At 42.6% G+C, this 27,985-nt stretch overlaps 1 protein-coding gene across 1 annotated transcript in view; it reads right to left on the reverse strand.

The window, feature by feature from the left end:
• Positions 1 to 27,985, reverse strand: part of CSGALNACT1 (chondroitin sulfate N-acetylgalactosaminyltransferase 1) — a 205,135-nt gene that overhangs the window by 13,834 nt on the left and 163,316 nt on the right. The window contains exons 5-7 of the mRNA XM_011939786.1: positions 22,089 to 22,190; positions 2,279 to 2,457; positions 582 to 676 (exon numbers count right to left, since the gene is read on the reverse strand). Of these exons, the coding sequence (XP_011795176.1) occupies positions 582 to 676; positions 2,279 to 2,457; positions 22,089 to 22,190 (376 nt within the window). The remainder of the gene's footprint in view (positions 1 to 581; positions 677 to 2,278; positions 2,458 to 22,088; positions 22,191 to 27,985) is intronic.

Consider the following 27,985-nt stretch of genomic DNA (forward strand, 5'->3'; position numbering starts at 1 on the left):
CTTAGCGGAGAAGTGCTTCCAATATTCCTTTGAGAGCCATCTTCCCAGTGATACTTTTAATGCCAATGTCCACCCAGGCACTGTGATGTGTGGGAACGGTGGCACCAATGGGAAGGGCACTGGGAATTTCCACTTCAAATTCACAAAGACCTTATTTGCCTGCCAGATCCAGGGAATTGCTCTGACCCTCTCTGGGGTGAGCCACCCCTTTCTGATTTCTGCCAAATGGGAACATAAATCTCACCTTTGTTACCCTGTAGGATTTTGCAAAAATCAAGAGAAACTGTACTGCATCCATAATGCAACAATACTAGTTTCCAAAAACCATTGATGGAAACTACGAAGGTGTGAAATTACCTTTCTGTAAAGTACTGCTTCCATTTATTTTCCGCTTTAAATATTGCAAGCACCTTTAATCAACGAGGCGCCAGGAGCAGAGGCTAGCACATCTGCCGAACTTAAAAACTACTAAGGGAATCATTGCACAGATTTCCACTCACCTTTGCTCATGGTCAGGTGCCCCTGGTAATGACAGACACTAAACAGAGCCACACAGAGGCATCTGCAGGGTAATTACTCACCAGCTGCTGTTCTAAGGGAGGGACTGCATCATGGTGGCCGTATATTATGCCAGGATTGTACTGGCTGAAAAGAACTGGATAAAATACCTTCTTCCCTGCAAACCAGAAGACAAACATTCACTTAAAGTGACAGATCCAAGTAGTAGGTTTGTTCCTTGACATTTGGCCCTTGGAAACACCCCAGATATTTGCACCCACATTTTTTTTTTTTTTAGAGAGGTAGTCTCACTCTTGTCACCCAGGCTACAATACAGTGCTGCAATCTTGGCTCACTGCAACCTCTGCCTCCTGGGTTCAAGTGATTCTCCTGCCTCAGCCTCCTGAGTAGCTGAGATTACAGGCACCCACCACCACACCCGGCTAACTTTTTTATTTTAGTAGAGATGGGGTTTCACCATGTTGGTCAGGCTGGTCTCAAATTCCTGATCTCAAAAGATCCACCCACCTCCGCCTCCCAAAGTGCTAGGATTACAGGCGCGAGCCACCACGCCCGACCTGCACCCACTTTTCCTTTTTCCTTGACTCAGCTCTAACATGGGTTTTAGAAGTACAGTACTAAGCAGACCAGACAGTCAGATCTGCAAATATTTCTGATCTCCCAGCGCAGGAATGATATTTGAAATACTGACAGTCCATGACCAGGCACTGGGCATCATGTCTTGGGAGGGGGTGTTGAAAGAGAGTCCCGGAGCCCCCCACCCCACCAAACATTAAGCTTTTACTTGCTGGCTCATGGAGTCATCTTAAACGGTTGACTTTGGGTCAGGGTGACTTTGGGCAGTTGGACTAGAGTTAGAGTGTCCAGGGTGGTAGCTCTTTATCAATTTACACAGAAATAGTTCTGTATTTTAGCAACCAGCATGGCCGTGCCAGGTTCATCAGCTCAGTAGCAGCCTTGCCTATGAGTGGAGTCTGTGAAAGTTGTTAGTACTGTGGGTTCTTTGTGTGAATAGCTCTTCCACCCTAGGTAACCACCCTCAGGTACTCCTTTCTCTTTAGGTATGGGCAGTTTTCCAGGTCCACATCCTCCCCACCTCACTTTCTCCTGGGAACATTCATGAAAGATGACCTCCCAGTTGCAGATGGAAGAGGGGTTATGGACATGAACATGGGAAGAGCCCCAGAATTACGGTGACTGACAGGCCTATGATGTGGCCTCAAAGGAGAACTCAAACCAGATGGTGACATGCTTTGGCTGCGTCCCCACCCAAATCTCATCTTGAATTGTGGCTCCCATAATCCCCAGGTGTCCTGGGAGGGACCTGGTGGGAGGTAACCGAATGATGAGGGTGGAGTTTCTGATGCTATTCTCATGATAGTAAATAACTCTCAAGAGATTTGATGGTTTTATACATGGGAGTTCCCCTGCACACGCTCTCTTGCCTGCCGCTATGACAGACTTCCCTTTGCTCCTTCTTCACCTTCCACCATGATTGTGAGGACTCCCCAGCCATGTAGAACTATGAGTCCATTAAACCTCTTTCCTTTATGAATTACCTAGCCTTGGGTGTGTCTTTATTAGCAGCGTGAGAACGGACTAATACAGATGGTTTTCCTTTTCTTTCCTATTGGGGTAGGGGTAGAACAGACTAATTCAGAAGCAGGACATCGGAGTGACTGACCCATGAAGGTGACGACACATGGGCCCAAGAGGGCTGGGTGCTGCCACCTGAGCGTGACAGAGAGAGGATCCATACCTGGCTGTGTATTCAGCCTACACGTATTGAGGAATTCAGATGTGAAGTAGATATCAACATCACAGAAAAAGAGAAGGACGTTGCTTCCCTTCCAGAAGCGGGCTCCAACATCAAGTCCCTTTCCCCGAGAAAATTCTCCATTCAGCTGGATGAAGGTAAAGTTCCTGAAGTTGGCAGCTCTGAAAGGCAAGACGAGGTACTGTCACTCACATGCCCACATGTTGGCAGCATCCCCTGAGAAAATATGTGATCAGGGCCCATTCACGTCTTGACCCATTTCTTTTGTAACCTGAGGGCACTAGGACTCCCCAAGCAGTTAGAGAATGGCCCAGACTCACTGCATACTCACTGGGATCAAAGGTACCAAGAACACCGAGTGGAGTTTTAACACCAATTTCTTGTTTCTCTGGCAGCTTCCCCATACTGAAAACAGCATTGTCATCGCTAATGACTGCTCTTTGTCATGGAGAAAACTTGAACCAGGGAAGACCAGAAACACAATCCAGGAAAATCTTCATGCATCCTGAGCCAACCAAATGAAGCCACTGAGTCAAGGAAATAAGATCACATTGCAATGGCCCTACTTAGCATCTTTTCATCTGCATTCTAATCCAGGAGCCAGGCAACATTGTTCTTGATGTGACTCTTTCCCCCAAAGAGATTTAAACCTGGATTCCTTCTCCATCCTCAGGTAAAGCAGCACAGCATGGCAGGAAAAATGACCAACTTGCAGTTAGAAGAAGAGGACTGTCTCAGGCCTGGCTCTCCTGTAGGCAGCTCTGTGATCTAGGCCAGCCCATGAATCTTCCTGAACCTCAGTTGCCTCACCTGCCAAACAGGCATAGTAATACCTTCCTTCACTATCCCACAGGGTTATTAGTGAGATAAACAGTGCCAAGAGCATACAGCACTCTGTATGCATCAGCTATTGCTGTGATTAGCATGGGCAAGGATTCCCAGGCCCCAGGCAGTGAAGCCAGGATGTTTCTTGCATTCGTTCTTTCCCAGGGACAGCAGAACCTTCTGAGATGGGGCACATCTTGAGCTAACATTCCACGAATTCATTCCATGCCCAGTGGGACAGGTGTTGTCTTCTACCAGAAAACACTAGAGAACCACCTTCAGTCCTCTTTCAGCCTAGCAAATCCTTTTTTCTGTCAACGACACTCTTCTTTTCCTAATGGCTTCCTCTCCTCTCACACTCCCCGTCATGCCAGCTACCTGGCCTATCCCCATGCCCCAACTTCTGTCTTCTCTTTCTTTCCAAAAGGTACAGAAACTCATTTCTAATTTGTAAAGTTTGCATTCCAAGTACCTATCTTGGGTAAAGGCCACACAAATATAGAGTCATAAACTTTTAAAATGCTAAGCTGTATTTGTATCTGGAATTGAATCAGTAAAACTGGTTCTGCCACTCTCTCCTTGACTCATCTTCTTCTTTTGGATCTTGGAGTGAGCTTGCTTTTTTATCTTAGGGATCAGTAGGCCCATGTTAGAGTTTGATGCCAAACACACCTTTCAGATTTAGATCAAGGTAGGAGGCCTTATGATGGGTACAGCACTGGTCTAGGAGTCTGGAAACCTGGATCCAGGGCTAGAACCATACCTGGGTTCCTCCTAGGTGTTCAACAGATGTTTTAGAATGACTGCATGAATGTACGAATGATTCTAAACCTAGCTGTGTCTCTGATGGATTTGAGACAAGTCACTCTACCCCTTTTGTCTCTGTTTCCAGGTACAAAATCCAGTGGTTATAGAGCTCAAATACCCCTTTACACGCTAAGATGCTACTCTTCTTTGGTTAAAACAATTTACTTTACATATGTACATTATATATACTTGTATGTAATACACTTTTTGTTTTAGAGACAGGAACTTGCTCTGTCACCCAGGCTGGAGTGCAGTGGCATGATCACAGCTCACTACAGCCTCAAACTCCTGGGCTCAAGCAATCCTCCTCTCTCAGTCTCCCAAGCAGCTGGGACTATAGGTGCAGGCCAACATGCCCAGCTAATTCTTAAAACTTTTTTTATAGAGACAGAGTCTCATTTTGTTGCCCAACTCTTGGCTTCATGCAGTCCTCCTGCCTCGGCCTCCCAAAGTGCTAGGATTACAGACATGAGATACCACACCTGGCCAAGACTCTCTTTTCCTATGATCCCGCATTCACTTCAGCACCACTCCACATTTGCAGCGATTCTCCTCTTTCAGAACTTTATCTTGAGTCTTTTCTCTGGGTGGGTGCCCCCAGTGCACATTTTCCGTTTGTTGCATTGAAGTTATGCTCCAAAACCTTTTCAGTATTAGGTATGGCACTAGTCAAGGACAGTGCTATCCTCCCGTCTCCAAAGACATTCAGATGGTGTGAGGTCACTGCAAGCACCTTCATGTCTCTTAGAAGTGTCTGCAGCCCCAGGTCCTGTAAGTCAGGACAACCCATTTCTCCCTTCCCAGTTTGGTCAGTTTCCAGGAAAGCTTTACCCATGGGAGATGCCTGGATTTTCACCTGTTCATCTAAAGGCACCTCATCCTGGAGTCCATCTTGCTTTAATTTTCTGTGTATTTAATATATACAGCCGTTAGTCAGTCTCTTTCTTCGTTGTTTCCAGGTTTTTATCTTTTGGGACCTCCTCCTCCCCATTATACAGAGATATCTTCTAACTTTCAGAGTACAAACACAATGTATGAGCAAGTCCTTCCTCACTCAGGTTGTACCTGACTCATAATTCAGGTACCTTCTCCGTGAGCGTTTCCAGGATCTACTATACGAGAGTTCAACTATAAAAATACCTGAACAATAGCAAGTGCTTTTTCCAAGGGAAGAAGAATATAGGTTCTTAATAGGCTGCATTAAATGAGCTGCGACATCAAGAATCTCCCCCTTGAACATGTTACAGTCCATTTGTCTAGATAGGTCAAATATTTACAAAAGTTAAATCATGTTGAGTAATTAAATAAGAATACAAGACAGCGTTAGAAACTGAGGTAACAGCATCAAAGAAATGACGAGTCTACAGGTGACTGATTAATTGCCGAGTGAACGGTAGAGTTAGTGCTACAAATTTAGAGGAGAGAGTGGTAATTAGGTGCTGTGCATGCTTCCACAATGCACAAGTTAATCTAGTTTATTCTGTGCATGAATCCCCTAACCCTGGCTTGAGCTGTTGCTAATAAATGCTGTTCTCTCTTCTGCTGCAACAGAAGACTGGGTACATGATGGGTTTCCTGTCAAAGTCACGGGAAAAGGGGTGGGAAGAACTCATGGTACCTAGTGTTTGACATGACCTTAATTTGGAAGAACTTTTTTTTTAAGTCTTAAAACATAAATCCCTATGCTTCCATGATGTGTTGCTTCTAGAGAAAGAAAATTCAGGCAAATGGATGCTGGGGAACGCTTTATATAGCTTAATGCAAAAGGCAATTTGTTTTCTTTTTCTTCATGCAACCTTCCTACAAGGGTAAGACAATGCGTGTTATATCCATGGCGATACCCAATCTGAATATGCATTTCAAATTCACTTTGTGTGTCCACAGGCTGCACAGAAAGCCTTGGGAAGTGGTACCCAGCTCTGTCCACGTAGTGTTTCCATGTGGACCATACCGGGGCCGGCGCACATGCACACGCAGCACCAGGCACCTCTGCTTGCCTGTTCTCCCTGCCCCACGCAGGGAGCTCTGCCCTGATCTAGCTTTGCCTGGAACTTTCATCCACCCTGATCAACACTGGCCAGAAGGCAACATTGCTGGCCTGGCAGTACGGGTCCATGTTAGAGCTGCTCTGAAGCCCTGACCACTTACCAGGCCCTGATGAGAGAGCTGAACATGAGTGTGCACAGAAGGCAGGGTGGGGACAGAGTCACTGCTGGCTTGGGAAGCACCATCAGGCAGTCACAGATACTGGAGAGGACCCAGAGCGCTAACTCTGTCATCCATCCGTGCTTCCCAGGGTGGCTGCCAGGTCATTATGTTCAGCTAGGGGTCCGTCTGACGATGAATCATGGTACCATTTTCCTTCCGGATTCCTCAACCCAAGGCTTTTTTTCCAATAAACCAGTGATCTGAAAGAACCCCTCCATGTCCTCTCTTGCCATCAGGAAGAGCCTCTGATAATTATCAAGAGCCCTCTGCCAAGAAAGAGGACTGAGCTGGAAAAACTATGAAAACAATCAAGACAACTTCCTGTCTTTGCCAAACCTCCTGGGCCTAGAAGTGGGGCAGCCTCCTCATCTGAAACTTATCAGTACCGGCCATGTGGGCTCCAGAACAGGATATGACAAGATGAAGAGGAATTGGCTTCTTCAAGTAGTCAGGCCCCTTATCAATGCCCCATATCCTCATTTTGAAACAGTGCTCATTGGGCAGGGACTTCATCACTAGACTAGAGTGCTCCCTGCTCAACAGTGCATTAAAAGGCAGCAGAGCCATTCAAACACAATGGAACATTTCAACTCTAATCACTGACGTGCCCTACACAGTGTGATGGTGTGGCTGGGGAAAGTCCACACCATGGCCACGAGGCTACAGCCCCCAAATGCAAACTACGGTGGTTCCCAAGCAGGCATGCTACTTTATCGTCTCTCCTGCTTCCCCCTCAAGTGACCAGCCAGTAGTAGATGGTTACGACTGTGAAAGAAAAATATCATCTCAGGACCCCAAACTTACCATGAAAAAGGGAAAATTAAGCGTGAGAACTGAGTCACCAAGACTGTTCTCCTGGCCAGGCGCAGTGGCTCATGCTTGTAATTCTAGCACTTTAGGAGACTGAGATGGGCGGATCACTTGAGGTCAGGAGTTCGAGACCGGCCTGACCAACAAGGTGAAACCCCATCTCTATTAAAAATATGAAATTAGCCAGGTGTGGTGGTGGGCACCTATAATCCCTACCACTCGGGAGGCTGAGGCAGGAGAATTGCTTGAATCTGGGAAATGGAGGTTGCTGTGAGCTGAGATCATGCCATTTCACTCTAACCCGGGCAAAAGAGCTACATTCCATCTCAAAAACACAAACACACACAAAAGCTATTTTCCTGCTGTTCACTGACAGAAGCTGTAACTTCATAACCCCGTGTCACAGTCTCATTTTCTTGACTCCCTCCTTTTACATGTGTTCATTTTTTCAGATGCAAAATGTAGATTTACTGAGCATGAGGCAATGCAGAATCCATTTGTTCCTCTGTTCCCCCTTTTCACATGTAAAACAGAGAATTACTGAGGCTAATCAGAGCCTCACAAGAGTGGAAGCATTGACCTCACTGCCTGCTCTCCATCCATTTGTTCCTCCTCCTCCTCCTCATTCTTTCCCCTTTAAATACGCAAGTGGACAAAACCCCCTTTGGAAAAAGCAGAGGTTGCAGATGCTCCTGTGGCTTGTGATTTTCCTAGGCGCATCCTCAACCTTGGCTAAATAAAACTCGGATAGACTGAGCCTTCCCTCAGTCCCTTTTTGGTTTATATAACAGACAACTCACCAAGGTATGGGCATGGCTGGGGCCTCCTATCTTCTCACTGTTCTCTTCCCTGAATGCGTGTTCTGCATCTACTCCTGCGAATATCACTCAGTCTTTAAGGCCCAAGCCAAGCATCACCGCCCCCTCCTGTGCCCCGCCACAAACTCGTAGTGCACACTCTGAGTTCCCCACATTTGACCCAGTCCTGCCTTTGTTCCTGTGTCCTGGTGCCTTCAAGTGCCTTTGCTTGCACAGATCTGTATGAGCTGATCTAGCAGACTCCACCCGCTTCAAGGACAGCAATTGCCTTACTTTTTTTCTGCCTTTGGAGATTATCCAGCACTGTGCAATAAACAGCACACACAGGGTGACCAACATACGCTGCACGAATCAAGAGCTGAACAAATGAAAAACACAGGCACATTTCAGATCTGTCCTGAAGATCTGAAGGGGGGTGCTGCATGGAGATGCCTCCCTGTCAAAGAAAGCTCAGCCCACTCAGATGGGCACCAGAGAAACCGCTCCCTTGTGTATATCCCCACCTCCAACATCAGAAAGAGGCTGTGACCAATGGATTCTGAAGGACAGGCACAAACCCCAGCTTTTAAGAAGATGAAAAATATGTAAATAACAGAAAAGAGATGAGAAAAATACAATGCAATATGGTTCAAACTATTGAAGTTACTCATCCAAAGAAATATAATGTTTAGTGTTGCCCTACAGTAATGGCAAAGAAACGTGCATTTATCATGGTAGGATGGGGGCGCTACCTTTTATATTACATTATTTCCTGTTATGAAACTGAACGTGCAGCTTCTCTAAGATCACATGATTTGCTCGTAATTATTTCTTCTTTTCTTGAACTGTATTATCAACTGACAAAACTCTTCCATTTCCCACTCAATTCCTGTTTTTGTATAATAAATCTGGCGCATGGAGACTCCTCTAAGTTACACAAAGTCATTTTTATAGAGGTTATAATGACCTGAGAAAGCTACTGTTTCTGCCGGAGATTTAATTTCCCTAATTGACTTGCCTTTCCCAGAATTGCTGGATTAAAAACGATAGATCTTCCTGTCTAGTATGATTTACTCTAATAGAGACTTTTCCCCACAACTGCGAGGATAGTCTCTTAATGTTACGCTTCTCACAATAGCCCTTCATTTAAAAAAATCTTTAAAAATTTACAGAGAAAAGTAGTATCATATCCAATGTATGATTTTCAGTCTCACAGCTCTAAATACTGAAATCACTTATGAGTTCTACTTCTTGAAGATATTGGAATACAGTGAAGAATTCAGAGCTGAACATGTTATCCAATTTTTCACAGTAGGCACTTTAAATGATTAATTTAGAACTGCCTAGATTCTGAGCTTCTTTAAGCCTGTTTTAGCAAGTTTCTTTAGGAACTTCATTTTTGCCTTTCCATTGGTTCTAAAACTTCATGTCAGCATGAGGCACAGTTCATTAAGAAGAGCAAATGAATGTCTCTGAATCTCAGAATGGTCACAATGCAGGCATCAGCTGATTAGTATTCACCATCTTCCAGGCTACATCCTCAGATTGTCTTTTCTTTCTCACTGAATGCATATAATTTTGTTTTGTTTGCTTGTGTTTTAAATCGAGAAATCAAAGCCAGCTTTAGCAGGTACCAAACAAATTTGCTGATGCACAGAAAAATGGTGAGATTTAAACATCTGACATGAGGCCTCCAGCATGGAGTTTCCTTAGAGAAACAGGGGGTGGCGGCCAGGCTCAGTGGCTCATGCCTGTAATCCCAGCACTTTGGGAGGCTGAGGTGGGTAGATCACGAGGACAGGAGATCGAGGCCATCCTGGCTAACACAGTGAAACCCCACCTCTACTAAAAATACAAAAAAATTAGCCGGATGTGGTGGCGGGCACCTGTAGTCCTAGCTACTTGGGAGGGTGAGGCAGGAGAATGGCGTGAACCCAGGGGGGTGAAGCTTCCAGTGAGCCGAGATTGTGCGACTGCACTCCAGCCTGGGCGACACAGCAAGACTCTATCTCAAAAAAAAAAAAAAAGAAAAGAAAAGAAAAAGAAAGAAAAGAAAATTAGGGGGTGGCAATCTGAACACCGTATCAAGCCCTCTTGCACCTTTGCCACAGGGAAGTGTGAGTGACTGCGCACAAGGCAAGTGAGGAAGGGAAGCCTCCTTCCTAATCAGTGAATTCCCCTGTGCCCCAGGTGAGGAAAGCAGTCTCATGGTAGGTGTAGGACAACACACATAGAGAACCTGGGCAGAGGCTTGAGGCTGCTACCTTACGAGGGCACAATCCTTCCTCCTTCTCCTCTGGATTCCCTGCAGGTAGCCTCCATCCTCAGACTTAGCTCATTGCATGTGCCATTTCTCCTTGCTCTGTCAAGTCTGGATGGATAATTCCTAGCTCCTGTCTTGCCCTGCACCCTGAGGCATGCATCCCTCTGTTTCCCACACAATACCCGAATGTACACTAACATCAGAGTCTGTATTAGACTGTTTTCACACTACTAATAAAGACATATCCAAGACCGGGTAATTTCTAAAGGAAAGAAGTTAATTGCCTCACAGTTCCATGTGGCTGGGGAGGCCTCACAGTCATGGTGCAAGGCAAAGGAGGAGCAAAGTCATGTCTTACATGGTGGCAGATGAGAAAGAATGAGAACCAAGCAAAAGAGGTTTCCCCTTGTAAAACCATCAGATCTCATGAGACTTATTCACCACCATGAGAACAGTGTGGGCGAAAATGCCCCCCCGTGATTAAATTCTCTCTCACCAGGTACCTCCCACAACACGTGGGAATTATGGGAGCTACAATTCAAGATGAGACTTGGGTGGGGACACAGCCAAACCATATCAGAGACTTTCCTCAAAAAGCCTGGAGCAAGCTGCCCTACATAGGGACTGGCAAATAGTGGATACTGCGCTTTTACATTATTAAGTACAACGCTGCTTTTATGTCTTAAATAAACTAATACACAGCAGCATGTTCAATTTGGTTCCACAGAGGAAAAGTATGCCTGGCTCTGCAGAGGTCACAAGGCGTGTAAGACACTGATTAGGACAAAACACCCTTCTAATTTGAGACATGATATGTGTATGTGTGTGTGTGTGTGTGTGTGTGTGTGTGTGTGTGTGTGTATGCATCATGTGTATTTATACGTATACTTTTTGAGTTAAAATTCATACAACATAAAATATGAAAGTGTATAAATCAGTCTCATTTAGTACATTCACAATGCTGTAAACCATCACCTCTTTCCAGTTACACAATGTTTTCATCACCCTAAAAGGAAATCCTACACCTCTGAAACAGTCACTTCCAATCCCCTCATATCCACAGCCCCTGGCAACTGTTAATCTACTTTCTGTCTTCATGAATTTATGTATAAAGAACATTTCCTATAAATGGGATTATACATTATCAACCTTTTTTGTTGTTGTTTTTCTTTTGAGACAGTGTCTCACTCTGTCACCCAGGCTGGAGTACAGTGGTGCAATCTTGGCTCACTGCAACCTCCACCTCCCGGTTTCAAGCGATTCTCCTGCCTTAGCCTCCCAAGTACCTGGGATTACAGGTGTGAGCCACCACACCCAGCTAATTTGTATATCTTTAGTAGATATGGGGTTTCACCATGTTGGTCAGGCTGGTCTCAAACTCCTGACCTCAGGTGATCTGCCTGCCTTGGCCTCCCAAAGGGCTGGGATTACAGGCATTAGCCACTGCATATGGCCACTATTGACCTTTTATACCTGGCTAATTTCATTTATCATAATGTTTTTAAGGTTCATCCCATTGTAGCATATATGAGTACTTCACTCTCTTTATGCCTGAATAATATTCCATTGTAGGACTATGTCATATTTTGCTTTTCATTCATCACCTGGTGGATATTTCAGTTGTTTCTACCTTTCGGATATTGTGAATAATGCAGCTAGGAACATTCATGTACAGTTATTTGTTTCAATACTTATTTTCTGTTCTTTTGGGTATATAGCTGGGACCAGAACTGCTGGGTCAGATAATAATACTATGTTCAACCATGTAAGGAACTGCCACACTGTTTTCTACAGCGGCTATCCCATTTCTCATTCGCAAGAGCAATAGACAAGAGTTTCAATTTCTCTGCCTCCTCAGAGACACTTGTGACTGACTTGTGGATTACAGCCATCCTGGTGGGTGTGGTTTGCATTGTAGGTTTGATTTGCATTTTTCTAGTGACTAATGATGTTGACTATCTTGTTCTATGCTTATTGGCCACTTGTGTATCATCTTTGGAGAAATGTACATCCAAGTCTTTTGTTCATTTTTAAATTGGGTTATTTGTCTTTTTACTGTTAAATTCTCTCTCTAGTTATTGAATATAGACCCTTATGAGATTACGATTTGTAAATATTTTATCCCATTATATAAGCTGTCTTTTCACTTTTATGGTAGCATAAAAGTTTTTAATTTTGATAAAGTTCAATTTATCTGCTTATTCTCTAGTTGCTAGGGTTTAAAAGTCACATCTAAGAAATCACTGCCTAATTCAAGGTCATGAAGACTTACACCTATGTTTTCTCCTAGAACTTTGATAATTATAGCTCTTACATTTAAGTCTTTGATCTATTTTGACCTCAATTTTTATATATATGGTGGATGTATACCTATCAACTACAGAAAGCAACTTTCATTCTCTGCACATAAATATCCTGTCATCCCAGAACCATTCTTAAAAAGATGGTTCTTTCCCCCATATGATGGTCTGGCACCCTTGTTAAAAATCAAATGACCATAAATGTATAGGTTTATTTCTGAACTCTGCTTTCCATCCATTGATCTATATGTATATTTTTATACCAGTAGCAAAGTCTTAATACTGTAATTCTATAGTAAGTTTTCAAATTGAGAGCATGAGTCCTCCAATTTTGTTCTCCTAAGATTGGTCTGCTATTTTGGGCCCTTGCATTTCCATGGGAATTTTAGAATCAGCTTGTCCATTTCTACAAAGAAAGTCATCTTGGATTTTAACAGGGATTGTACTGAAACTACAGATCAATTGAATGAGTACTGTCATCTGAAGAATATTAATGAACATGAGATGTCTTTCCATTTATTTAGGCCTTCTTTAATTCCTTTAAACCTGTGTTGTAGTTTTCAGCATAAAATTCTTGCACTTTTTTGTGACGTTCATTTCTATGTTTTTAAATCTTTTTTATATTACTATGAAAATTGTTTTCTTAATTTCATTTTCAGATTATCACTCGTGTGTAGGAATACAATTAACCTTTGTATATTGATATTGTACCTCACAACTTTACTGAATTTGTTATTAGCTCTAATAGTTTTGTGGATGCCTTGTAATTTATTATATCATCTGTGAATAGCATTTACTTTTTCCTTTCCAATGTGGATGACTGTTATTTCTTTTTCTTATCCAACTGTCCTGGCTAGAATACACAGTACAATATTGAATAGTAGTGAAAGTAGACGCTTTTGTCTTGTTCTTGATCTTATGGGGAGAACATTCAGTATTTCACCATTAAGTATGATGTTTTTCATAGATGATTTTTTTTGTATGTGTCCTTTATCAGGTTAAAGAATTTCTCTTCTAGTCCTAGTTTGAGGATTTTTATCATAAAAGGATGTTAGATTTTTAACAAATGCTTTTCCTATGCATATTGAGATGGTCATGTGATTTTTGTCCTTGAGTCTATTAATATGGCATATTTCATTGATTTTTGTATATTGAGCCAACCTTGCATTCTTGAAAAAAAATCACAGTAATAGCGTATAATTTTTTTTATGTTGTTGGATTCAGTTTGCTAGTGTTTCGTTGAGGGTTTTGCATTTATATTCATAGGGATACTGGTCTATAGTTTTCTTTCTTTGTTCTGTCTTTGTCTAGTTAGGTTATCAGGGTAATGCTGGCCTCAAAAAATAAGTTGGAAAGTGTTCTCTCCTCTTCTAATTTTTTTGAAAGAGTTTTTGACACACTAGTGCTAATTCTTTAGACACTTGGTAGAAATCAGCAGTGAAGCCTGGACTATTCTCTGTGGAGAGTTCTTCTTTTTAATTGAATCAATCAATTTGTCTGTTATAAGTCTAATCGGATTTTCTATTCCTCTCTTCCCTCTCCATTCTTGTGCTTTGTATTAATATTACATCTTTGTGCACTGTGTGCCCATCAACACAGATTTATAACATTTTTGTATGCAGCTGTCTTTTAAATCAGCCAAGAGTTAACAAAAATACATTTATACTGTCTTTTATATTTGCCTATATAGTTACTTCAATGACAATCTTTATGTCTTCAAGTGGATTTGTCTAGAGTCCTTTCATGTCCGCCCCAAGGACTCCTCTTAGTATTTCATGCAGGGCATGTTTATTAGCGATTAAGTCTCTTCATTTGTTTATCTGGGAATGGCCTAATTTTGCCTTCATTTGTATGGAATGGTTTTGCTGATAATAGAATTATTAGTTGAAGTCTTTTTCTCATGTTGAATATGTCATCCCACTTTCTGGCCTCCATTGTTTCTGACGAGAATTCAGCTACTAATCTTATCAAGGATCCATTGTATTGGATGAGTTGCTTCTCTTTCTCTGTCTTTGAATTTCAAAAATGTGATTGTAAGTTTAATGTGGATTTATTTGAATTTATTCTATTTGGAGTTAAGATTATTAAATATGTAGGTTAATGTTTTCCATCAAATTTGAGAAATTTCTGGCCATTATTTCTTCAAATATTTTTATGCCCCCTACTCTATCCCCTTCTTGACTCCCATTATTCATATGTTTGTATGCTTGATAGTATCCCATGAATCTCAGGTTTGTTAATTTTCTTCATTCTTTTTTCTGTTTCTTCGGAGACTGAGTCATTGCAGTTGGCTTATCTTGAAGTTCGCCAATTATTTCTTTTGCTTCTTCAAACCTGCTGTTAAACCTCCTCTTCCTTATTAATTTTTCACTTTTGTTATTGTACTTTTCAACACTAGGATTTCTATTTGGTTCTTTCAAATAGTTTCTACTTCCTTGTTGATATTCCTACTTAGTATAACACGTTTTTCATATACTTCGGTTCTTTAAATGTGATTTCTTTTACTTTTGTGAACATACTTAATACAACTGATTAAAAATGTTTGTCTATTAAGTCAAACATCTGAGCTTCCACAAGGACAAGTTCTAAAGACCGATTTTTTTACTTCTTGTGCATGAGCCTTAGTTTCTTCACATGCCTCATAATTTTTGCTAACAACTGAACATTTAAAAAAATGTATTATGGCAAGCCTAGAAATTAGAATCTCCTCCTTCCCCCAGGTTTGTTGTTCGTTTAGTGACTTTTTTGAACTAATTCTGTAAAGTCTCAGTTCTTTGTTGTGTGACCACTTAATGGTCAGCTAATGAGTGGACAACAATTTCCTTAAATGACTGGAACCAGTAAGTCTCTCTGATTTTGCTGAGGTATTCTGTTTGCATATTGGGATACACCTTCAACACTCAGCCAGGCAGTCAATGACTTATTTATCCTTCACTTCTTGCTTCCACAGAGACTGAAGGTCAGCCACAAGTGGAAGCTTAGGACATACTTGGGTTTTAAGTAGGAGCATAGCCCTAGAGATGTACATGGTCCTTAAGTTTTCAGGAATGTGCTGGAGCTTTCCAAAGCCCTATGAATATCTAATCTCCCAGACTTTCCTTTTAAGCTTTTTGATTAGTCTATTGTTTGCCCCAACTCTTAACCACTGTCTTAGGCAGCCACAAAGTTAAACACTTCCTATAATTGTTTTAGACAAATGCTCTCCCCGAAGAAAATACTTTCTGCATTGGAAGAGCTCTGAGTCAGGTCACAAAAAGACAATCTTGTGAGTGGTGTCTTCCAAGGAACCTCCAGACAGTTCAAATACTGACAACTCTCCGGCTGTGATGCCTTAAAGCAAGCTTGCCCAACCCATGTGGCCCAGGACAGCTTTGAATGCAGCCCAACACAACTTCATAAACTTTCCTTAAACATTATGAGATTTTATTTTTAGCTCTTCAGGTATCATTAGTTTTAGTATATTTTATGTGTGGCCCAACACAATTCTTTCAACGTGGCCCAGAGAAGTCAAAAGATTGGACACCCCCACTTTAAAGGATCTCCAACCCCATTGTGTTCCACCACTGGCTGCCAGGCTGTGGTGATCACTGTGCTTGTGGGCTGTTGGATTTCCAGGTTACCAGAGAGCTGGAGCTGGGGATGGGAATAGGGCAAGTTAAACCTCCACAAAGCTCCCTTTCACACCAAAATTCATCCATGTTTCTTGGATAAATGGTCTCCAGATTGTTGGAAACTTTGGTTAATTTCTAGAGTTCTGAGAAAAGTGATTCTATTTTTTTCCAATTTTCTTACTGTTTCTGTGGAGAGGAGTATTTGCACAAGTCTTTACTCCATTTTCACTGCTCTGACTCTTCTTTTAAACAGTGCCTTCTATTCCACTGCATGTACTAATATCATTTCATTGTTTTTCACAATGTATCTCCCCCACATTTTTATCTGGAGAAATTCTAAACCTTCAGAAAAGCCATAAGAATAGTATAATAAGTGCCCACACATCCTTGGCTAGATTCACTAAGTGTTAACATTTTGCCATATTTGCTTTTTTTCTCTCTCTAAAGCATTTAAGAGTTAGTTTCAGACATCAAGGCAACTTCACCTTTGAAAACATGTATCTCCCAAGAAGCAAGATACTTTTCTGGTTCATTAGAAAAATATAATAATCATACTCAAGAAAGTAACATTTTTACAGTAACATAATTTATATGGTGTATTCAAATCCCCAGTAAACAATTCAGAATGCAGGCACATCTCCATAAAGAGTTGGCACACCAAGCAGAATCATGCTTAGCTCAGCCTCTGGCAAATACCAGGTGAGATGGTCAGAGGCCTGAGATACTACCGTCATCTGCAAGGTGCAACTCCCTGCCCCTGTTTCCCAGGGTCTGAGACTAATTATCTGCTTGGGAGGGAACTACTGTGCAGCTTATCTCATTTTAGGAAATGAGATGGTTATCTAAAAATCCTTGTTTAAGAAAAAAATAAAAGCAAATCAACAATGCTTCTCAAATTTCTGAAAATGAACAAACAAAAATCCTGGAATAAACCATTTCCCCCAGATAAAATCTTCCTGGAGGTATCTGTCAAATCATTTCAAAGAGGTGTGAAATGCTGACACAACCACTGGTGAGGTAGGTCCCTGATAATGACAACAACCCTCTCCTAGCATCACATACACTCTCTGGCAGGGCGGTGCCTCATTTCTAGCATCTCAATCTCAGAGATGATTCCTCTGAAGGATGCTTTCGTGTCCTTGTGACTGGGCAAAGATGAACTTGCAATGTAGTAAATGTCAACTTACAATGTAGTAAATGCCAATTCATCTACCAGTTACGTTAAAAAATTTTTTTCGGCGGGGCACGGTGGCTCACACGTGTAATCCCAGGACTTTGGGAGGCCAAGGCGGGTGGATCATGAGGTCAAGAGATCGAGACCATCCTGGCCAACAAGGTGAAACCCCATCTCTATTAAAAATACAAAAACGGGCCTGGTGCGGTGGCTCAAGCCTGTAATCCCAGCACTTTGGGAGGCCGAGACGGGTGGATCACGAGGTCAGGAGATCGAGACCATCCTGGCTAACACGGTGAAACCCCGTCTCTACTAAAAAAAATACAAAACAACTAGCCGGGCGATGTGGTGGGTGCCTGTAGTTCCAGTTACTCGGGAGGCTGAGGCAGGAGAATGCCGTAAACCCATGAGGCGGAACTTGCAGTGAGCTGAGATCCGCCCACTGCACTCCAGCCTGGGCGACAGAGTGAGACTCCGTCTCAAAATAAAAAATAAAAAATAAAAATACAAAAACTAGCTGGGTGTGGTTGCATGCACCAATAGTCCCAGCTACTTGGGAGGCTGAGGTACGAGAATCGCTTGAACCCAAGTGGCGGAGGTTGTAGTGAGCCGAGATTGTCCCACTGCAATCCAGCCTGGCAAAAGAGTGAGACTCCGTCTCAAAAAAACAAAACAACAACAACAAAAAAAAATGTCCTATTACATAGCTCCAAGCAAGCATCTACCTAAAGCAGTATTTCTTACAGTATGGTCCATGAACCACCCATATCAGCTTCATTTGTGGAACCAGTTCAGTGATGGTTCCCAGGCTTCATCTCAGGCTCATTGATTCAGGATTTCTGAGCCTGGGTCCAAGGAATCTGCATTTTGAAAAGGACCACAGGTTATTCCAAAGCATGTTTATATTGAAGAACCACTGAGCTAATCTGAGATTAACTGAAGCTTGGAAAAATCTATAGAATAAGAATCAGATATTGAGAACCGATTTGTACTTCTGTCTATGGTAGTAGCTTTTAAGCATTTTGACCATGATCCTTACAAAGGAATACATTACACATCCTGATGCAGTGCACACACACACGCACACACACTGAAATTAAACTTTCATGAAAGAATATCTATCCTTACTACTTGTGATTCACTCTGATATTTTCTATCCTATTCTACTTCACTTTTTAAAAACTGGACATAAGCCACAAAATCGATTTCACAACCCTCTAATAAATCACAAACTGGAGTTTGCAGAACACCGATCTATAGCAATCAACTGCAATGCAAAGCTCAATTGAATAAGAACAAACCTAGGGAGAGAGAGTGTAAAATATTGCATACTGGTCACTAAAGATTTTTAAAAAGATATTAAAGCACATGCATTTAACTGGATTTAGAACAGCTTAATCACAATACTGATTTCCAAATAACATAAATTTCATTGAGTGTGACTATAAATCTTACTACTTTCAACTAACAACTATGGGTTTTAGGAGCGAGCATGTTAGAGTGAAAATGTGGTGGTATGCTAACACTATGAGTCTGGAACTTAACACAAGGCTCTGATTCTGTCTCTCCCATATGGCAGAGACCATGGCCTGAGTAACATCCTCATTAAGCCTCAGTTTCTTCATCTATGAAGTAGGGCCCCCAACAGTGTCTATCTCATCAGGTAATGAATATTAAATACTATAACTTATGCAAGTTATATTATTCAGAAATAAGACACCTCTGAACAAAAGTCTTATTACCTTAAAAATAATTTTAAAATGTTTAAATAAAGTTTCATGTATAAGCTTATATATAGATTACTATGGGAGGCTGAGTGTAGAGGATCATACCTGTAATCCCAGAATTTTGGGAGGATGAGGCAAGAGGATTGATTGCTCAAGGTCAAGGTTTGAGACCAGCCTGGGCAACACAGGGAGACACTGTCTCTACAAAAAATATATATAAAAATAAGCCAGGCATGGTGGCACACGCTTGTAGTCCCAGCTACTAAAGAGGCTAAGTTGGGAAGACCACGTGAGCTCAGGAGTTGGAGGCTGCAGTAAGGTATGATCACACCACTGCACTCTTGTCTGGGTGACAGAGTGAGACCTTGTCTCAGAAAGAAACAAAATATATTACTATGTGCACAAATTTACTATATACCTGGCATTATTTTTCTCTTGATGAACAAACCTTGAACATTTTCTCTGTATGGTGTTGTGCTAAGCGCTGGAATTAAGGAGTCATGAGACATAGTACTACTTACTGAGCAGTTTATAATCTAGTTGCAAAGTTAGGACAACAGGAAGAAATGTAAACCATCAAATCATGCACCAAGTGCCAGATGTAAGAGGTGTGGAAAGTGAGTACAGTTGGAATTCAGAGCGTAAAGGACTAGGAGTCAGAAAGAGCTCCAGAGGTGGGAACTTAGGTGGGGAGTGATGGGAGTTGAGGTTTGAGTTAACAAAAAGGAGGGTGGAAGGAACCCCCAAAAGAGAAGAATAATAGGAGTGAAGACAAACACCAAATTCTGCTCCCAGTTTGACTGGGGAGCAGTAAGTCGTAAAGACAGGATTAAAAGCAATAGCCCGTCTGGGGACAAGGCTAAGGCAGTGGGAGAGGTAGGAAGATTGATCTGGAAGGCGGAGTGTGGTATGGTAGAGTGAAGTCAACTCAGGCTGGCTGCAGAGGTCTGCGCATTCCTAGGAGAGGTGGCCTGACCAGCAACACCCTAAGAGAAGGCAGGACATGGCCCAAATCATCAGTGACATCAACACTACAGATATCACTGGTTAATAGAATGAGGATATCAACACTGAAAAATTATTTATTTTATTCCCTATGCAACTAGTCAACTAGGTATAGGTATAGGTATATACACATACAACTATATACATATACCAGGTATAGGCCTATACGTACACAACTTAAGAAGTTCAGGTTAATTTTGCCAAAGTTTACGTAGCGTTACTTTAAACACCAACCACCAACCTGGTCTCTAGCATGAAACGAACTGGATAGATTGATGACTAGATGTTTGCCAAAGTTGGAGGCAAACCATCTCTACCACTTGAATGATTTTACTTTTCTTACTCAGATTCTGTGCATTCTTTGCTCACCAAGCTACCTTCTGGTTGAGAATTCAGCTTGCCAGGTAATTTGATATGGAGAAGAAAGTATCAATGAAAGTATGATCTTAAGCATTCCAGTCACTACAAGGGGTCTAAACTGTCCTTCTACTTACCCATGGGACTCATGTAAATTTGGTTACCTGTAACCCTCAGCAAACGTCTGGTCACTCTTTGATGTGCTGGAAATCTGCCATACCCAGTAGGAAGGAGGCTGTCAAGCCTAGCTGCACTTCAGAGTCATGTGGGGAGCTGCTTAAAATCTCTCGGGGTGGGGCAGCCAGCTGGCTGCAGTTGAGGGAGCAGCCCCCAGGTGGACTACCACCTTCTGGTACAATTGTTCTCAACTGTGGCTTCACATTAGAATCATCTAGGAAACTTTAAAGAACCTATGTCTAGGACTTACACTGACAGAGATGTTAAAACCTACCCACAGGGCAGGGGACATGAATTTACATCACTCACGTTCTTCGTTTCTAAGCAGAGGTGAGAACATTGTAATGCACTGGAGTCAAGGAATTTCTATTTCACTTGCATTTAGGATATTCAATTATTTTATTCTATTTGATCTTAGACACAGTTATAGCTTTAAGTTGTTGCTGGTTTTAAACTCAACTCACTATTGCTTTAGGGCAGGGATGGACACAATTTGTCTGTAAAGAGGCAGACACTGAACAGTTTAGGCTCTGCGAGTCACACAGCCTTTGTGGTGACTATTCAGCTGCACAGCTGTAGACAAAGGCAGACACAAATAATATGTAAACAAATGGGCATGCCTGCATTCCAATAAAACTTTACTTACAAAGACAGGTGCAAGACAACATTTGGCCAGTGAGCTGTAGTTTGCTGATCTCCTGCTTAAGAATGCTTGAACAATTATAACTAGCATTCAGATCTTGGGCCCATTAATACAAAACTAGTAACAAAGCATAAAAAGTACACTCAGTCTTAGAATCTTATCCTTCGACTATCATCCTATTACCATTTACCAGAAACTCAAAACAGAGGGTACTGTTTATATCTCAATCATACGGATCTACTCAGACTATTTCTGCCCCTGCATACCACTGGCCATACTCAAAGCTTCACTGGCTTAGAAACCACCCACCCTGATTACTCAAATCGCCCCCCTGCAAACCTCCAGGGCAAACTACAGGCCAGTGTGCAGTGCCATTCTGGCTTCCTTACCGGCAGAAGATGCCATGGGGATTACTTATTCATTTATTTTTATAGGGAAAAAAAAATCCATCTCTGCTGCTTTTGAATACATTTATTCCCCATGCAACTGATCAACTAGGTACAAATGTACAACTGAAGGTCTCAAGCTTTCGGTTAAATAATTTGTATTCGACTGAGTAAGTCTGATCAAGGATCCTGCCTTGGCCGCCATTTCTGGTTTCCCCTGAATGTCTCAAAATACTTAACGAATGAAAGCCTAAAGGGTGAGACTGTTTGCTAAGTGGATGAGATCTGAGCATAGACTTCACTCTCAGCCTCTGAAGCTATGGCTGAGACAGAGTTCACTGAACAGCTGTGCTCTCCCTAATTCCTACTCTGCAACATAAAAAAGTCCCCGCATCTATGGTGCTAAAAGTGACAACATCCAGTTACGTGGAAGCTCAAAGAAGGCCATGCTCCCCTCACCCTTGACGTGTGCAGTTTATCTCCAATGACAAAGTCATCACCCACGCACACTGAAAACCAGTGTCAGGGTAGTCTCCCGGGGAAGAGGAGTGCAGACTTTCCCTGCACACAGCCAGCAATCAGTCCATCCCAGTTCACCCACAGTGTAAAGGAAAATAAAACTAAGCAGAAGTTTCAGCCTTGGATGTGTGCTCCTGAGCTCAGTTACCAGGACTCCTTATGACGGCTCTGTATTGTACTCACTTGGAAGTGTTTTCAAGTATTCCTTTGACTTCATTTATTTCTTCTTTCCCAAAGTAAACAACAGTGAGATGGACTCTCCCATCCTGCTCAATGCACATCTCCCTGGAAAACAAAACACATGCATGTCTGGTGCCTGTTTTCACATTGACAGGCAGGGCACAAACAAATACCTTTCGTAAAGTGCAAAAGGATCTTGAAGGAAACTAGGTAAACCAAGAAGAGCAGAGATGGGAATCCAGGACCTTTCTGGCTGGCCATTCCATAAGGAAAAAGACCAAAAGGGAGAGGCAAGAAAGATGAGAATTCCACATGGAAGAAATAGGGAAAATGATACTGACCCAGGCAAGACACATGCAGGGCTCACTGTGGTCACAGGCTTGGTTCTGAGAATTCTGTCCCTTTCCGGTGGAAGAAAGAGCTACCTCCACAACCCAGAGCAAGGGCAGAGGTTTAAAAGCAGACAAAGGATAGGGAACAGAGGCCTAGGATGTAACGACACGTTTCAAAACCAGGAGCTCCCACTTAGCCACAGTCCCCGCAGACTCAATCGTCACCAACCAACAATGAAATCCTGTGTATATAAAAGTTCCCTTTCGCAAACTTCCCAGACAATACCTTAACTTCCTCCGCCAGGGTAGAATAAAGGCACACATACAAGGTCAAGTGCCAGAAAAACTGCTTGAAATTTGTGCATGCAGTGGGAAACATCCATCCTAGAATCTGGAGAGGGTCGCCCGCTAAGTATGAAGAATAAGCATTCTCATTTTTCTAATAACATCTTTAGTGTCTCCCTCTCTGGTATTTTTAAATCCATTCAAAGCACTTCCTGTTTTTAAGCAGTAAGACAGATGCATTGGACCTTTACTCTCTGTGACTAGGTGACGCATGTTAAAAAAGGCAAAGTAGGCCGGGCGCCATGGCTCACGCCTGTAATCCCAGCACTTTGGGAGGCTGAGGCGGGCAGATCATGAGGTCAGGAGATCAAGACCATCCTGGGTAACACGGTGAAACCCCGTCTCTACTAAAAATACAAAAAAATTAGCTGGGCGTGGTGGCGGGCACCTGTAGTCCCAGCTACTAGGGAGGCTGAGGCGGGAGAATGGTGTGAACTCAGGAGGCGGAGCTTGCAGTGAACCGAGATTGCGCCACTGCACTCCAGCCTGGGCAACACAGTGAGACTCCATCTCAAAAAAAAAAAAAAAAAAAAGGCAAAGTAGAATTTGTTGTGAGGTCTACCTCCAAGGTTGTGTTCCATTCATTCGTGTACTCTTTTCCTTCATTCATTCAACAAACACTTGGTGACAACATATCATGGGCCAGATACTCTACCAATGGGTCTTAAGAAATAAGTAAGACATGTCTACTCTTGAGTTCTCCATGTACTGCGTAAAACGAACACTCTTATAATAAAACGAACAAGTGCTTTAGAAGAATATGAGTCTCGTACTATGAAAAACCATGGTTGGCTGGCTGAACAGTCTTTGTTTTGCTCTAAACAATTCTCAGTAGACTCCGTCCACTGGAAAGGTGTGTGTGAGAAAGAGTGTGTACATGAGTGACTATGTCCATATGTTTTTGGTTTGGAGGCAAAAGTTTAAAAAGTAAAGTAGGCCAGGCATGGTGGCTCACATCTGTAATCCCAGCACTTTGAGAGGCCGAGGCAGGAGAATCACTTGAGGTCAGGAGTTAAAGACTACCCTGGTCAACATGGTGAAACCCTGTATCTATTAAAAATACAAAAATCAGTCAGGCATGGTGGTGCAGGCCTGTAATACCAACTACTTGGGAGGTTGAGGCAGGAGAATCACTCAAACCCGGGAGCCAGAGGTTGTAGTGAGCTGAGATGGTGCCGGTGCACTCCGGCCTGGGCAACAGAGTAAGACTCCATCTCAAAAATAATAACTAACTAACTAACTAACTAAATAAATAAATAAATAAAATGCATGAGAATGGAGGAGAATTGTATTCGTTGTGTATTCAAACTCCTGGCTTTGCACTGTTATTCATACCCGGACACACAGTGCCTGGCTCCCTCGGGCAGACTTACATGCCTCTGACAGCACTTCTCTATAAACACCTTGGTAACACTGTCTATGGAGCCTTTGCCATGAATCCCAGGAAATCCAACCTCCTAAGATCCCTCTGGGAAGCTCATCATTTTCCCATGGTCTCTGTGCATGAGCTCCCCATTCCCACTGGGTCATTCTTCTGCCTGAACCTGGAAGCCTGAAAATTCTTTGATTGATTGATTGATTGATTGAGACAGGGTCTCACTCTGTCACCCAGGCACTGGTGCCATCTTGGCTCACCACAACCTTAACCTCCCAGGTTCAAGTGATCCTCCCACCCTAGCCTCCCGAGTACCTGGGACCACAAGTGTACGCCACCATGCCCAGCTAATTTTTGTATTTTCAGTGGAGACAGGGTTTCACTGTGTTGGCCAGGCTGGTCTCGAACTCCTGACCTCGGGTGATCCACTCGCCTTGGCCTCCCAAAGTGCTGGAATTAAAGGTGTGAGCCGCCATGCTCGGCCTTAATATTCTGTTTCTATTTCACAAAAACTCTTCTTAGGATGTTTCTTCTTAAAACAAACAAACAAACAAAAAACCCATAAACCAGTTCTTCCCCTAGATATTGTAACAAGAGGGTACGGCGAGTACAGAGGCTAATTAAGATATATTTCCTATCACAAAACATACATCACAGTCATTTAGACACCTATATTTCTGTTTCCCAAGAGGCCAAAAGCTCTTCTTGGTCTTTGAGTTCTGTTATTGATCTGCATGCCTGCCCTGTGGAGGGAGGTATGTGGCCATTGTTCGCAGTCTTAGCGTACAGGTAAGGGAAGGAGCTCCAGTGACCTGACCAAGCTATGGAGGCAGACAGGCATGAAAGCCAGGTTTCCTAAGCACCTGCCTGGCAGTCATCTCCCCAGGTCACCTGGACCGCCTGAGGGATGCGCCTGTTAAGTCTGACAGCTTTGAACTCATTGTCTAGGACCCCACTACAAAGCTGGGGGGCTGGTATGGCCAGGTGGAAGGGAAAAGCTACAAGAAAACTCCAAATGTAAATGGGCTGTGGGGAAGGGCTGTTCAACCTGAGTTTCTGATGGGAACCAGCCAGATAGAATGGGCAGATCTGATGGACTGGTGACAGGCTGATCTGAGGCCTGATTTGAGGAGGGGTTGTACTCTTAGTGTGATAACTCATCCTAAGGGAGCCTTTTTCAACCTCTGCACTGCTAACAGTTTAGACCCGCTAATGCTTTATTGTGGGAGGTGCCATGATGTGCACTGTAGGATGTGTGGCAGCATCCCTGTCCTCCAGCAACTGGATGCCAGGAACACCCACCTATCCCATATTTGACAACCAAACAGGTCTCCAGACCTTGCCAGATGTCCCAGAGCAGGGGGAGGTGGGTGTACAAAATCACCTTGGTTCTCAATCACTGTCTTGAGGGAGAAACAGGCTCGGCAAAAACAACTGACTTGTCAGAGGGGCAGTGTGCTTGTCAAAGTGATGCACACCCCTGGGGTGGGTCCTGTTCTCCAGCCAGCTCTTGTGGACTCACCTGTGAGTTCTAGAGAGACAGAGCTACGAAAACCACGGGAAGGCTTCCTTCACAGCAAACAAAACTTGAGGGTACTGGGAGCTCAAGCCAGAGCTTTTGGGGAACGTAATGGTGTTACTGTGATAGAGATGTGGTGGGTATGGTAGCAGCAGCAGCTCCATGCCATCACGGAGTGATAGCCCCTCTGGCTGTTGTCAGAAGCATGGGTGTGCTTCATACAACTGATGCTTGTGCAGCCAGTGGAGGTTGAACTTAACATCTGCACATGTATGAGTTATCACTGAGGATACCTAGAAAGACTGAGAGGGCCAGAGAAGGTTGGAAATCTTGCCAGAGTAGGTAAGAGAAAGAGAGGGGGAAACTTGTGTTTCTTGCAGTTAAGGATACCTATCTTTATACCTCATAACTACATGGTCTAGGGAATCATGGATTCAATAAAAAACACTTACTGGGCACCTTTGTGTGCAATGAATTATCCTAACTGGAGAAAGAGTTACAAAGGATGACCATGTATGGTCTTTGTAGTGGAACCAATCATCCAGGTTTTCCTGAAATTTTCCAGATTTTAGCAATGAAAATCCTGTATCCTAGAAAACTTCTCAGTCCCAAGCCAGTTGGGACAACTGGTCACCCTCCCTACTGCAGGAACTTTATAGATATTTTTGGAAGCAACAGACAAGTAAAGAACTATAATATAATGCAGGATGCAATAACCATGGTAACAGACGTAAAATGAGCTAAAAGGCTGAGAGGAGAGTATGGTTATTTCCACTGGGTGCCAGGAAAAGGGGGCCTGAGGAGGAGGGGGATTCAGGCTGAGCCTTGACAGGTGAGTAGCCACCACGCACATGCCCAAGGGCAGAGGCAAGGCTTTGACAGCTGAGAAAGGCATAGATGCAAGGAAATCACCTCACTATTCTTTCCTAAGTCAATTTTCTACTCAAATGTTCAGGTATGTGACGAACATCTATTTAGGCTTTAAGCAGTGTCCCATGCAGATGAAATGACATGTAAGAGACCTGATGTTCCCACTGTAGTCTTCCGTGGTTACAAGAAGACATTCCTTGGCACAAAGAAATTGGAAATAAGGAAGAGAGTTAGTCGGGCTAACTAAAATCCGACTTTAAAATCAGCATTCTTCCTTTGGTTTAGAGGGTCATCTCCCCTCCCCTGTGTCAAGATAAATTTATTGATATATAATTATTCTATTCCATCATTTGAGTAGTCCGATCAGTGTTAAGAAATGAGTAAATTTTGACTCTCAACCAAGCAATTTGGACCTATTTTCCTGACTGTCCATTTCAAAACAGAAAATGAGATCATTTGCCATTTGGTCATTTTTTACTCTTGGCTAGATAGATGTTCCTACATAACCCGTGGCTCAAGTGAAATAAAAACCAATTTCTATTAAGTCCCCAAAGAGAAACCTTTATCCAAATACAATGAATGATATAGATTAGTATCTCTCAAACACATTAGCCATCCAACTTTCTTGGTGCAGCTCTGGTGTACAAATAGTGAAATGGCCTATGGGACAGGTAGAGGGGCTTGGGGAAGGCAGGAGGATTAGACTATGCAAAATATATCATTTTCCTTTTGGGGAACACAAAGAAACTTGGAATCTCTATCATGATCCAACATTTGATGACCTGAGGCCTTTCTGTCGCATAAACCAGCCTAGCTTTAATGTGCCAGGCTCATTTCAATTTCCAAGATTCTATACTTATTGCTTGAAAATAATTTTCCTGAGATTTTCAGAACCATCTTAATGGTTCTAGGCCAAAAAAATGAATAAAAGAGAACTGCTAAAGAAAATTCAAGTACAAGATTTCCTTGATACTATATTAAAATATCATAAATGTTAGAAAGAGAACATTAAGACAAAAATTACCAGTCAAGTCTGAGGAGGAATATAGCAACATGAAAAAGGGTTCTCAGTCCAGCTGGAAGCAGTCAAAATAAAAAATCAAGTAAACTTGGAATTGAGAAAGATTTTTTTTAAAGCAAAGTGAAGAATATTTTCCATAAAAATTCTGCCTTTTTCCCCTCAGAGAGGCTCAGAGATAAAGACCAAAGAAAATCTACAGTTTTGTTATTATGAGGTTCTTCCTGCTATCACAAGCAAAATAAACAATGAAGTAACCAGCTGGCTTAAAATCTAGAATACGGAAGGTAAGAGAAACAAAGCAGCCAAAAACCAAATTTGAGAATAGTTTCAACAGCAAAATGGGGTGGAAGACGAAAGAAGAAAGAGGGGGAAGAGGGGGAGGAAGGGGAGGACAAAGAGGAGAGGGAAGAGGGGGAGGAAGGGGAAGAGGGGGAGGAA

Source organism: Colobus angolensis, unplaced genomic scaffold (genome assembly GCF_000951035.1).
Source record: "Colobus angolensis palliatus isolate OR3802 unplaced genomic scaffold, Cang.pa_1.0 Scaffold184, whole genome shotgun sequence".
NCBI classification, from domain to species: domain Eukaryota; kingdom Metazoa; phylum Chordata; class Mammalia; order Primates; family Cercopithecidae; genus Colobus; species Colobus angolensis.